This window comes from Dipodomys spectabilis, unplaced genomic scaffold (genome assembly GCF_019054845.1).
Source record: "Dipodomys spectabilis isolate Male_0828 unplaced genomic scaffold, ASM1905484v1 ptg000353l, whole genome shotgun sequence".
NCBI lineage: Eukaryota > Metazoa > Chordata > Mammalia > Rodentia > Heteromyidae > Dipodomys > Dipodomys spectabilis.
Genome location: NW_024871030.1, coordinates 685529 through 699085, shown reverse-complemented (window position 1 = coordinate 699085; position 13557 = coordinate 685529). Strand labels below are relative to the sequence as shown.

At 34.6% G+C, this 13557-nt stretch overlaps 1 protein-coding gene and 1 non-coding gene across 2 annotated transcripts in view; both read left to right on the top strand.

The window, feature by feature from the left end:
* Nucleotides 1-13557, top strand: part of Lrch2 (leucine rich repeats and calponin homology domain containing 2) — a 106642-nt gene that overhangs the window by 89831 nt on the left and 3254 nt on the right. The window contains exons 17-20 of the mRNA XM_042665837.1: nucleotides 2402-2459; nucleotides 3207-3319; nucleotides 3517-3654; nucleotides 3799-3876. Of these exons, the coding sequence (XP_042521771.1) occupies nucleotides 2402-2459; nucleotides 3207-3319; nucleotides 3517-3654; nucleotides 3799-3876 (387 nt within the window). The remainder of the gene's footprint in view (nucleotides 1-2401; nucleotides 2460-3206; nucleotides 3320-3516; nucleotides 3655-3798; nucleotides 3877-13557) is intronic.
* LOC122095494 lies at nucleotides 332-461 on the top strand. Its single transcript, XR_006145155.1, has one exon. It is a non-coding gene; the product is annotated as a small nucleolar RNA SNORA35 (small nucleolar RNA).

The window sequence follows — 13557 nt, the reverse complement described above, 5'->3', positions numbered from 1 at the left end:
TTTCTATGTTTGTATGTTTTCATATGTTTTCTGTATTTTACATAGGGTTCTTTCTTGCTTCTCTGTAATTTCATCTTTTTTGTGTGCCAAGTAATTTATTCACTTCTATTTTAAAATCTATGTTGTAGATTATTTTTTACCAACCTTCAAATCTATAAAAAAATTAAGAATACCATTTCTTTGTATAAATATTCAGAGTAAATCTTGTGACTTTCTGTGAAAATTATGTGTAGGTCACAGTAATCACTTTATGAAAGGTATACTTTCTAATTAATCGATATTTAAAATTTTTAACAATAGCTTTGAAACTTTAATTTGAAAAAAAGCACTTCAGCATTGTTCAATGGCCTTTGGTTTTCTGGGTAACCAGTTAGGTCTGAAAACAATGCAAGAGTAAACTTCCTTTTTCCACGAGAATCATCTCTGCAGTGGGATGTTCCTATCGACAAAAGGTTACATACACATTTCCTGTCTTCTTACATTTAAGGGGTAGAGAGAATAGGGAACATCTTGATCAAATACTCAGATTGTTTGAATGACTGATTCTTCTACTTTAATCTAAACTTTTTGGTTTACCACAAGAGATTTCAGTATAAAACATTCTAAAGAATATTTCTTTTACTTCAGTTCACTTTATTTAGTGTTCTAAAATGCATTTACATTAGTAAATAAATGATTATATATTAAGTGTTTTAAGACTTTATCTACCTTTTTGATTATATAAATTTGATCATGTGGATTTTCATTCTGTGTTAGTGGTAAGTGGTATTACTTTTTTTCTTTAAGAAAAGCAGGCTTCCTACTCTAGGGTGTTTAGTGACTTGCATTATTAGTCTATTATATGAATTATTGCTTGAATTTAGAAATAAACATTTATTTAGAAATAATTATTTATAAATTATTTGCATGGAAGATAAAATGACATGTATGCTTTCAGAAAACAATTTAAATTTGAATATCCTAAAATTAGTGTTGCTCTTTTACTTTTAAGTTATATCAAATATGCATGACTGCCACTTGTTTATATGGTTTTACTTCAGGATTTTATGGTCTGAAATCACATGGGAGAGTAATAGTGCCAATTTTCTCAGATAAGTTGTATTATGCTTATAAAATTTTTCTTGCATTAGAATAAATAAAATTTTTATCTAGCAATTCATAAAAATTTAACCATGATAATGAAGACAATCTGTAAAGCTATGGTTAGATAAGACGATAAGCCTGTGTTTTGTAGTTCAACTAACATTCAGCTTGAATAATATACTGCGTATTAATCAGAACATTCAGATAATGTACACTCTTCTGATTGCTTAAATTTAATGTGTAAAGAAAATGATAAAACCAAATTGTGTTCTGTTTTAACAAAGTAAACTTAAAGTATCCTTATGCCTGCTGAAGAGATTAACTTTTCAAGAAAGTCCAGAGAAGTGACTAAAGTCTCATTAACCTACTTCTTAGACATGCTACACAGAATAAGTGAGATGTTGCTAAGTTTGCATTAATTGATCCGTTTATAATTTGCAATATATTTTCCTTTACCTAAGTTAATCTTCATACCAACTGCACCTAAAGGTTGAAGAATCAATCACAGAGATTTTTAATGTTCAGAACATAGCCACATTTTTCTGAGTCAAAGCTCAGATTTGTTTAACGTCTTTCCAAAGCACACCATTGTATGAAAGCATGTTGAGACTATGTGCAATGATATAACAATTTATCCAATCTGTTATTATCTATCTTCTACTAATATAAATATGTGGATTTATCCCAAATTTTAATTTTCCAGTCTTACATGTCAACAGTAGGTAGATACTGAGTAGATATTAATAAATCCATATATTTTTAATGAAGTATTCATTATTTTGAAATATTTGATCCAGTTTTTTTAAAAAAGAATCTGATTGATACACTTTGTTAATTATCTTTTTCATTTGTCTCATAATATGAGAGAAAAGTATTTAAAAGAATATGTAGTTAGCTGGGCACCCATGGCCCATGCCTGTAATCCTAGCTACTCAGGAGGTTGAGATCTGAGGATCGAGGTTCAAAGCCAGCCTGGGCAGGAAAGTCCGTGAGACTCTTATCTCCAATAAACCACTAGAAAACTGGAAGTGGTGCTGTGGCTCAAGCGGTAAAGCACTTTCCTTGAGCTGAAGAATGCAAGGACAACTCACAAGCTCAGAGTTCAAGTCCCATGACCAAAAAAAACCCAACAATATATAGTTCTGTCCAAGCAAATATTTATTGATGGTATAAAGGTAAAATTTATCAACCTGAATTGACATGTAAATTTCTTTCCTCTCTTCCACTAATCATGGAAACATAATACTTTATAAAATTGGCATGGATATGATTATTCCTTGGTTTTTTTAAACAAAGGGATTTTGTTTTCTGTTTTTAGGAGTATGACAGAACAGATGGTTTTTCACATGGTCCCTTTGGCTTAAAGCCTCGATCAGGTAAATGCATATTCTGTAAATAAAATGTATTGGCTGTGTTGAAACTGTAGTTTCCCAGCTTAAATGCAATTTTTCCATAGTTTTAAGTACAAATAGATTCTTCCCCCCTCCTAAAAGTAATTTTCTCTTAACCTTCTTTGTCTTTCCAATTTCCATTCCCATTTCCTTCTTCCTCTTCAAGCTCCTGAAACCTGTTTTTTGCCTTAGATACATGGCAGTCTTATTTCCACTCTACTGTGACTACTGTTAGAATGACCACTCTGCCAGTAGACCAAACACTGTTTGAAATTATAGCACGCCATTATATTGTGATTTTAAAAAGGGATCTTTTTGCATTTGGCAAGCCCAAAAGGAAATGGATCCATGTTACTTGGAAAGGTATTGACTTATAGTTTTTATTCCTGAATAACTATATTGACCTTCAACAATAATTTCCTTTTGTCTTTAAACATGACATATATTCAATAATCATTTTTAACCTGGGACATATGTTTCTAATAACATGTGTTTAAATAAGAACATGTGTAAGTGGTAGAAAGCATTACACCTGTGTTCCCTATTGATTTCAGTTATATAGACAATTCTTATAACTACTTAAAATATTTAGAATGTTCTAATAAGTAATCACGTTTTATGTAGTTTTGCACTGATTCTTTTTTTTATTTTAATCATGCTTCTTTCTCCATCAGTGGTTGCTCCTTTGATTAGCTTTGTAACAATTTGGGATATTCCTGTTTTTTTATAAAGCTTTTAGCCGCTCATCTCGCCAAGAATATGGAGTAGCAGATCCAGGGTTTACAATGAGAAGAAAGATGGAACATTTACGGGAAGAGCGAGAACAAATAAGACAGCTTCGCAATGTAAGTCACATTAACTTTTCAGATCTACTTCATAGAAATATGTTAAACCTGGCAAATTAACAAGGTATATGTGTATTATTGATAATGTATATTGATATTATTTGATGTTCTCTGATTTTGGTGCATCATATAACAGTAATATAAATATGTACCATATTTAGATAGAATATTTGTGACTTGTACCCATTTCTTTATAGAATCTTGAATCCAGGTTAAAAGTAATTTTGCCTGATGACATTGGAGCTGCATTGATGGATGGGGTTGTTCTTTGCCATTTAGCCAATCACATAAGGCCACGCTCTGTAGCTAGTATTCATGTACCTTCACCAGCAGTGGTAAGTTGTGTCTTCAATAGTTCTCCAATGGAAGATACAGCTTAACTGTTTAAATAATATTCCTTAATGAATTCAATTTTCAGTTTTGATTGAGTTATATAATAATAAATACCTGAAAATATTTCTCCCCATTTACTTTAACAGCCCAAGCTGAGCATGGCAAAATGTCGAAGAAATGTAGAAAATTTTCTTGATGCTTGCAAAAAATTGGGTGTTTCACAGGTAATATTTATCTAACAAAAGTTCATCTAAGTATTAATTTATTCTATGCACAGTAAAGTCTTCTTCATAGTAGCAATGAGTAACATTTCCAGAATATGTAAATGAATAGTTTCTTTTGGTACCTTCTAGTAGGCTCCAGTAGGTAATCACAGCAATTATCTAATAAATGCTCTTAAACTTTTTAAAACATTATTTATAGAACAGCAACCTGTATGTGCCAGGCTATGAGGGAGCCAGGAAGTGAGACTTATCTAAAAAGCAACCAGCAGAAATCAGGGGTAGAGCTGTGGATCAGCCCTAAGAATACTTTCTTAAGCAAGCAGAAGGACCAAAGTTCAAGCCCCAGTACTGCCAAAAAGAACAAGATGTTAATTGTGACTACCATTCAACGTATACTAAAGATTTTTTTAGCAAGAGCAGTTAGGCAAAGTGAAATGAAAATGAAAAACACATAGATTGAAATAACAGAAACAAAGTTATGTCTATTCACAGATAATATGACTTGTAAAGAAACTATTAGAACTGATGATTTCAGAAAGGTTGTAGAATAAAACATTAATACAGCTAAATGCCCATGGTTCCTGTTTGTAGCCCTAGCTATTCAAGAGACTAAGATCCAAGGATCTCAATTTGAAGCCAGCCTGGGCAGGAAAGTCCATAAGACTCTTAACTCCACTAAACTAACAAAAACAAAGATGAAAATAGAGCTGTGGTTCAAGTGGTATAGTGCTAGCCTTGAGCAAAAAGAAGGTCAGGGACAGAGCCTAGGCCCTGAGTTCAAGCCCCATGACTGGCACAAAAAAGATTAATACATGTATACTGTTAACTAATGATTTTTCATAGATGTCCTTTTGTGTATTTGAGGAGTTTTTCCAAGTGCATTTTGTTTTGGTTTATGGGTATGCAGTCTTCTGCACAACATTGGTATAAAAGCTTATTCTCTTTCTGTTTGCCTAATTTTTCATTTGCATCAAACAGTCCTTTTATTGCTTGATGAGGGCTCATAACTGAAATCTTAGCTACTTCAGAAGGTAAGATTGTTGGGATTATAGTTCTAGGCCAGCCCTGGAACATAAAGTCAGCAAGACTCCTCAGTGAAGAGCTGGACATAGTGACACACTATCCTAACATAGGTAGGGAACCTGGGAAGAAAGCAAAATCCTATTTCAAAAGATACCAACAGAAAATAGATCTAGCAGCACAGCTCCAAAGTTAGAGTGCCTGCCTAGCAACTGAATACTGGAATTCAAACCCCAGTCCTTTGGATTAAAAATAAGCAACACTAACAAAATCAGAGTATTTGTCCATAAATGTATAGTCTTGATGTTTTGTTGTTTTACTTCATTAACCTTTTTGCCTCTCCGTATTTACAATGGTAAAATATTTTCTTGCTTATTATAGATTTTGAAATCAAGTAATACTAGGTATTTATTTATCTTGGTACTTTTTTGTGTGCCAGTACTGGGGCTTGAACCCAGGACCTAGGTGCTGTCCTTTAGATTTTTTTATTCAAGGCTAGCACTCTACTACTTAAACCACAATTCCACTTCCAGCTTTTTTGTGGTTAATTGGAGATATAAAAATCTCATGGGCTTTCCGGCCCAGGAGATCTTAGCCTCATGAGCTGCTAAGATTATAGGCATGGGCTACCAGTGCCTATCTGTAACTTGGTACTTTTTAAAGCTATTTTGGCGCGCGCGCGTGTGTGTGTGTGTGTGTGTGTGTGTGTGTGTGTGTGTGTGTGTGTGTGTGTGTGTGTGTGTGTGTGTGTGTGTGTGTGTGTGTGTGTGTGTGTGTGTGTGTGTGTGTGTGGCTTGAACTCAGGGCTTAAGCACTGTCCCTGAGCATTTTTGTCAAGGCTAACACTCTATCACTTGAGCCACAGCTCCACTTCCATCTTTTTTGGGGTAACTAATTGGAGATAAGAGTCTCTCAGACTTTCTAACTGTGGCTGTCTTTGAACCAAAAGACATATATCTCAGCCTCCTGAGTAGCTAGGATTATAGGTGTGAGCCATCAGTGCTCAGTTATTTTTGAATCCCTTGAATGTCCATATAAATTTGGAACACTTACAAATTGGTCAACTCCTACAAGAAAAAATTGTTTGGATTATTATTATAGAAGTTTTGTTTAATTGAGATAACAGTATAGATAATATTATATAATAATATCAAGTATTTCTTCCATGAACACAGTGTATCCTTACTTGGATCTTTTTCAATTCCTTCAACGATGTTTTGTGATTTTCACTTTGTAGATCTTGCATAGGTTTCCTTAAGTATTTCATATTTTCATATTTTGCATGCAATTATATATGTGGTTTAATTCTAATAACTAAAAAAATCCTTTATTTCTAATAGAAAATACATTTGGAATTTATGTATCAATGTTTTATTAAACTCACGAATGAGTTCAAGTGTTTGTTGTCAAATTTATAGAATTTTCTTTTTTTTTTTTTTTTTGGGTCTGGTCATGGGGCCTGAACTCTGGGCCTGGGTGCTGTCCCTCAGCTCTTCAGCTCAAGGCTAGCGCTCTACCACTTGAGCCACAGTGCCACTTCTGGGTTTTTTTCTTTTTTGCTTATGTGGTGCTGAGGAATCGAACCCAGGGCCTCTGGCATGCAAGGCAAGTGCTCTACCACTGAGCCACCTTCCCAGCCCCAAATTTATAGAATTTTCTACATTGATGTTTATATTTTCTATGAATTCCAAAAGCTTTCTGATATAAATGCTTTTTAATTCTTTTTTGTCAACTTTCCCAGCCCAGTTTCCCAGTACAATATTGAGGAGAACTAGTCAGAATAGACATCTGGATATTCTTCTTTTATTCCTTAATTTTTTTTCAAAATTCCATTAGTTGTGAGTTTTTCATACATAACCTGTATGAAAGGGAATTTCCTTCTGTTCATAGTTTGGAAAATTCCTATCAGGGATGGATAATTGGATTTCAGCAAATGGTTTTTCTATTTTAATTGGTGTGATAAAACTATTTTCTTTGCAATTTATTTTTATTAGTGTATACTAGTTGTACAAAGAGGTTGCATTGTTTTCCCATGCATGAACATAATGTTCTAACTCAATTTTTTATGTTTTCATGTTCCCTGTCTCTCTCCCTTTAAACAATTTTAACTTTATTATTCTATTTTCATATATACATACGAAGTACTTCAATCATAATTGCCTCCATTACCCTGTTCTTTTGCTTCAACCCCCTCCTCTCCTTTGCTAGTTTTTTTTTTATTATTATTTTATTTTATTTGTGAACATACTACAGAGGGGTTACAATTACATGGGCAGGATAATGCATACATTTCTTACCAAGCATTGCAGTCTCCTCCTTTCTTTACCCTTCACCTCCCTTCCCAGCCTCCCCCCTCCCCCCCCCACCCAATCCTCCCCCCCCCCCAGCCGACATTGTAAAGCTTGTTTTTGACATGACAATTTTTACTTCTCATTGTTGCAACAGGTCCACCTGAATCCTTAAACGATTTGTTTTCCCCATCTCCTCCACAAGTGCTAGTTTTGTTTTATACTGTTACTTTTGTGTGTGTGAGAGTCTAGATTGCATATGTATAAATTATGTGATATTCTTTCTCAGTCTGGTTAATTTCACATAACATGATATTCTCCAGTTCCAGTTCCATCCTTTGCTCCAAAAAAATTTAATTCTTCTTTAAATAATTTTCTATTGTACATACATACCACACTTTATTTATCCATATATTTGTTGATGGACATGTATACTGAGTCCATAGTTTGCCAATGATGAATAGTGTCATTACCAACACGTTGGTAATGTGTCTACTGAGTTCTATTACTTTGGCTATCTGGCCAGGAACGGTATAGCAGGATTACATGGGAATTCTAATTTAAGGTCTTTTGTTTTGAAAGTTTATACTGATTTCCATAGGGTCTGTACTAATTTATATTCCCACCAACAATGTATAAGTCCTGCTTTATCGTCACAGCCATTTGTTTAGTTTTTTTTCTTTATAACTGCTGTATTCACTGCAACAACATGAAATTGCGGTGACATTTGATAGCATTTTCTTTATGCCTAATGAACATTTCGTCTTGAGTTTATTACTTATTTTACTTGTTTTTATAATGTTGATTTGCCAATTTATCAATTGGAACTTCAACTCTTTACATCTTTTGGATATTAAACCTTTAGCTGACTGATCAAGATTTCTCCCATTCTGTGGGTTATCTCTTTGATGTGCAGAAACTTTGTAATTTCATACAATTTCATATGTCAATTCTTAATGTTATTTGCTGAGCTATTAGATTCCTATTCTGAAAATCATTGCTTATACCTATAATCTTCAAGTATTTTCACATTGTAGTTTTAAAATTAGATTAATTTCCAATACATGTTTTGGCTCCTTTGTCAAAATCAGATGGATACAGCTGCATCCAGTGCAGTTATTTATGAATTTTTGTATTCTAGTTCGTTAAGTTACGTATCTCTTTTATGTCAGTACCATACTGATTTTGGTACTGTGGTTCTGTAGTGTAGTTTTCAGCCTGGTATTGTGATCCCTCCAAAAATACTGTTTTAGCTCAGGCTTATCCTATTCAAGGTCTTTTATGTTTCCATATAGATTTTAGGATTGATTTTTTTTATTTCTGTGAAGAATGAAGATTTTTGGATTGCCTCTTCTATTTCCTTGAAGAATGAGGTTGGAATATTGATAGGTATTGCATGAATTAGCCTTGGGAAGTATTGCCATTTTCACGTTGATCCTTCCAATTCAGGAGCATGGGAAGTTTTGCCACTTTCTAAGTTCTGTTCTGATTTCCTTTTTCAGGTTTTTAAAGTTTTCATCATAGAGGTCCTTCACTTCTTTGGTTAAGTTAATTCCTAGGTATTTTATTTTTTGTGGGGCTATTACGAATGGAGTTGCTTTCCTGATTTCAGCCACACTTTTCTCATTGTGGGCATACAGAAAAGCCATTGATTTTTGAGGGTTAATTTTATACCTGCTACTTTGCCAAAGTTTTGAATCAGCTTGAGTAATTTGGGAGTGGAGTTTATGGGATTCTTTAAATACAAGATCATATCATCTGCAAAGAGGGAGAGTTTTACTTCATCTTTCCCTAGTTGGATCCCTTTTATGTTTGCATCTTGTCTTATTGCTGTAGGTAGGCATCTAATACTAGATTGAAGAGAAGTGGAGAGAGTGGACATCCTTGTCTCTTTCCTGAGTTAAGAGGAAATGGCTTTAGTTTATCATCATTAAGTATAATGCTGACTGTGGGTTTGTCATATACAGCCTTTATTATATTGAGGAATGTTCTCTGGATTCCTAGTTTTTCCAGAACCTTCATCATAAAGGGTGTTGGATCTTATCAAATGCCTTTTCTGCATCTATTGAGATAGCCATGTGGTTTTTATCCTTGCTCTTGTTGATGTGATGAATTATAGTAATTGATTTGCATATATTGAACCAGCTTTGCATCCCTGAAATGAATCGGGTTTGATCGTGGTGTATGATTTTTTGGAGGAATTGTTGAAGTCAATTGGCCAAAATTTTGTTGAGAAGTTGTGCACCAATGTTCATCAAAGAAATGGGTCGTCTATAGTTCTCTTTCCTTGATGAGTCCCTGCCTGGTTTGGGGGTGAGGGTTATGATGGCTTCATAGAATGAGTTCAGTAGTGAACTTTCTCTTTCATAAAAGATCCTGAATAGAAAAAATGATCCTTAACAGAAAGAACAGTGCTAGAGGAATATCAATACCAAATTTCAAACTCTACTACAAAGCCATAGTAATCAAACATCTTGGTACTGGCACAAGAACGGACCTCAGGACCAATGGAATAGAATTGAAAACCCAGAAATGAACCTACAGACATATAGCCATATAATCTTCGATAAGGGAGCTAAAAAAATAGAATGGCAGAAAGACAGCCTCTTCAGTAAATGGTACTGGCAAAACTGGTTAATCACTTGTAGAAAACTAAAGCTACATCCTTATATATCACCCTCACCAGAATCAACTCCAAATGGATCAAAGACCTTGGAGTCAAAGCAGACATTCTGAAAACATTACAGGATGGAATGGGAGAAACCCTAGGTCTCTGGCACAGGTTGAAATTTTCTTAATAGAGACCCAGAAGCACAAGAAATCAAAAAAAGGTTTGACAAATGGGATTGCATGAAATTGCAGAGCTTCTACATGGCAAAGGCCATAGCTAGAAATATCAATAGAAAGCCCACGGATTGGGAGAAGACCTTCATTAACCATACAACGGACAAGGGTCTCATATCTAAAATATACCTGGAAGTCAAAAAATCAAATCTCCTAACAACAAATCCTCAAAGAAACAACTGCCCAATAAATAAGTGGGCTAAAGTCTTAAAGAGAAACTTCTCTGAAGAGGAAAGAAGGATGGCCAATAGAAACATGAAGAAATGCTGAACCTCTCTAGCCCTAAAAGCAATGCAAATCAAAACAATATTGAGATACCACCTCACCCCAGTTAGAATAGCAAAAATCAAGAACTCTAATAACAACAGATGATAAAGGGGATGTGGACAGAAGGGAACCCTACTGCATTGTTGGTAGGAAGGTAAACTTGTTCAACCACTTTGGAAAGTAGTATGGAGGTTCCTCAAAAGAGTCCACAGAGAGCTCCCCTATGACCCAGCAATCCTACTTTTGGGCATTTACCCAAATGATCACAAACAAGGCCACACTAAAGCTACCAGCACAACTATGTTTATTGCAGCATTATTTACCATAGCTAAGATCTGGAACCAACCTAGATGCCCCTCAGTAGATGAATGGATCAAGAAAATGTGGTATATTTACACAATGGAATTCTGTGCCTCTATCAGAAAGAATGACATCTCCCCATTTGTTAGGAAATGGAAAGACTTGGAACAAATTATATTGAGTGAAGTAAGCCAGGCCCAAAGAAACATAGGTCCCATGGTTTCCCTTATTTGCAGTAACTAGTATATATCTGAGACAAACAGAAACTGTCAGATAAGTTGATGTTAGGTGAAATGAACCCCAAGATAAGTATTCAATTGTTATTTTTCTTTCTTGCTATTGTTTCTAACATATTTATCAGATGATTTCTTTGTTGCTTTGTATGTCCCTCCCCCATGGTATAACTCCTGCTTTCATTGTGTTTGATGTTGGTATAATTTGTGGAGGGGAAGGGCAAAAACAAACCGTTTATATAGGGATACAGGTGGACCCATTGCAACAATGAGATGTACAAGTCATTATGCTGAAAAACGAACTTTACAACTTTGGCCGAGCAGGGTTGGGAGGTAGGGGGTGGAGGGGGGAGATGGCAAAGGATGGGAAGGGGAAACAAAGGAGGAGGCAACAATGCTTGATAAGAAATGTACTCATTACCTTGTCCATATAATTGTAACCCCTCTGTGTGGTATTTTCACAATAAAAAATAGAAAAAAATAAAAACTGTTAAATATAAAAAAAGTGAAGATTTTTGGAGATTGCTTTATATATGTAGATTAGTTTCAGTCATTTAACTATTTTCACAATATTAAATCAGCTGATCCATGAGCACAGTCTTTCCATGTTTTAGTATCTTAAAATTTTTTCTTTAAAATTTTTCAACTTTTATTGTAGTGGCCTTTCACCTGAGTAATGAGGTTTAATCCTTAGTAATTTTTTAGGCTATTTTTTATTTTTAAAATTTTTTTTATGATGATTTGCTGGATTTCTTTTATTTTTATTGTGAAAATACTGCACAGAGGGGTGACAATTACATGGGCATGATAATGAGTACATTTCTTATCAAGCATTGTTGCCTCCTCCTTTGTTTCCCCTTCCCATCCCCCCTCCCCGTCCCTCCTACCCAATCCTCTGCCCCCCCAACCAAAGTTGTAAAGTTCGTTTTTCAACATAACGACTTGTATATCTCAATGAGTCCACCTGTATCCCTATTTAAATGATTTGTTTGAGGCTATTTTGTATGAAATTGTTCTTCTGATTTTATTCTTAGGTTATTCTTTATTGGTCCACAAACTTCACTGGTTTTAGATACTAATTTTGTATCCTATCATTTGGCCAGTGTTCAGGTTTCAGAATTTTCTGGGGGGGGGGGAGGATTAGGTGGGGACGCTGGGGGGGGGGGGGGAGGGAGGATGGGAAGGGGAAATAAAGGAGGAGGCTACAATGCTTGATAAGAAATGTACTCATTATCTTGCCCATGTAATTGTAACCCTTCTGTACAGTATTTTCACCATAAAAAAACGAATTTTCTGGGGGAGTCTTTTAGGTATTTTAAATATCAGATCATGTCATCTATAAGTAGGGTAAATTTACTTCTTCCTTTCTTTTTGTTTTAGTTTAATTTTTTTTCTTGCCTCAGTGCTCTAGCTAAAAATTCAAGAATCATATTAAAAACAGTTGAGAGCATGTACAATGCAGCCTCATTCCTGCCATTAGAGGAAATGGTTTCAGTTTTTCCCTATTCAATATGACATTGGATATTGTTTTGTATAGCCTTTATTACGTTGTTATTACTTCTATTCCTCATTTTCATCAAAGTTTTTATTATGAAATAATAAATGTTGAGTTTTTCAAGAATTTTCCTGTATTTGATAAAAAATCAAGTGGTTTTTCTTTTTTTCCTATTTATGTGCTGTACAATGTATATTCATTTGCATATGTTGAACCATACTTGCCTATATGGAGTGAAATTAATTTTATGCCTGATACTATTATCTTTTTATGTAGTATTGAATTCTGTTTGCAAGTATCATACTGAGAATTTTTGTGTCAGTGTTTATCAGAGAAATTTGTCTATCATTGTTTTTTCCATTTCTCCTTTCCATATTTAGTGTCAGAGTAATATTGGATTTTTAGAATGAAATTGGTAGCATTGCTTTTCTTTCTGTTTTATAGTATAGTTTGAGAAGTATTTTTTATTATCTGTATGTAGTTGTATAAAATGGTTTTAATTCAACATGTTAGTTTATGATCAGTGTCACTGCTTTGAACATTCTCCCTCATTTATCCCATCCCCACCCATCGCTTCAATTTGTGTTAGTTCTTTAAGGATGTGGTAGAATTCAGCAATGAATTGTCCTGGATCTTGAAAGTGGAGATGATACTTTTCTTTAAATGTTTAAAATTATCTTCAGTTGTACAAAAGAGATGCCACATAACAAAACATTTTATGAATACAATGCATCTTGATCATTGTCACCCCTTTAAACATTATAACTCCCTTTTGACCAACTCCTTTCCTTACTTTTCTTAATTTTATGGTATATACAATAAATCCCCTCCTCCTTTTTTTGCTGGTCTGGGGTTTGAACTCTGGGCTTGGGTCCTGTCCTAAGATTTTGTGCTCAAGGCTAGTGCTCTACCACTTGAGCACAGCACCACTTCTGGCTTTTTGTAGTTAATTGGAGATAAGAGTTTCACTGACTTTTCTGCCTGGGCAGACTTTGAACCAACCCCCCCCCCCCCCAGATCTCAGCCTCCTGAGTAGCTAGGATTATAGGCATGAGCCACTCTTGCCCAGCTACAATGGATTCTTGACTGCATTCTCCCTCTTTACCCTCATCAGAAGATAGTTTTGAAGAACTGTTAAGCAATCATCATTAATATTTGTAAATGAGTAATAGAAGTAACAAAAAGAGAAGGCAATTATGATTTCTACAGTCAAAAGATTTAGCTTATTTAGTGA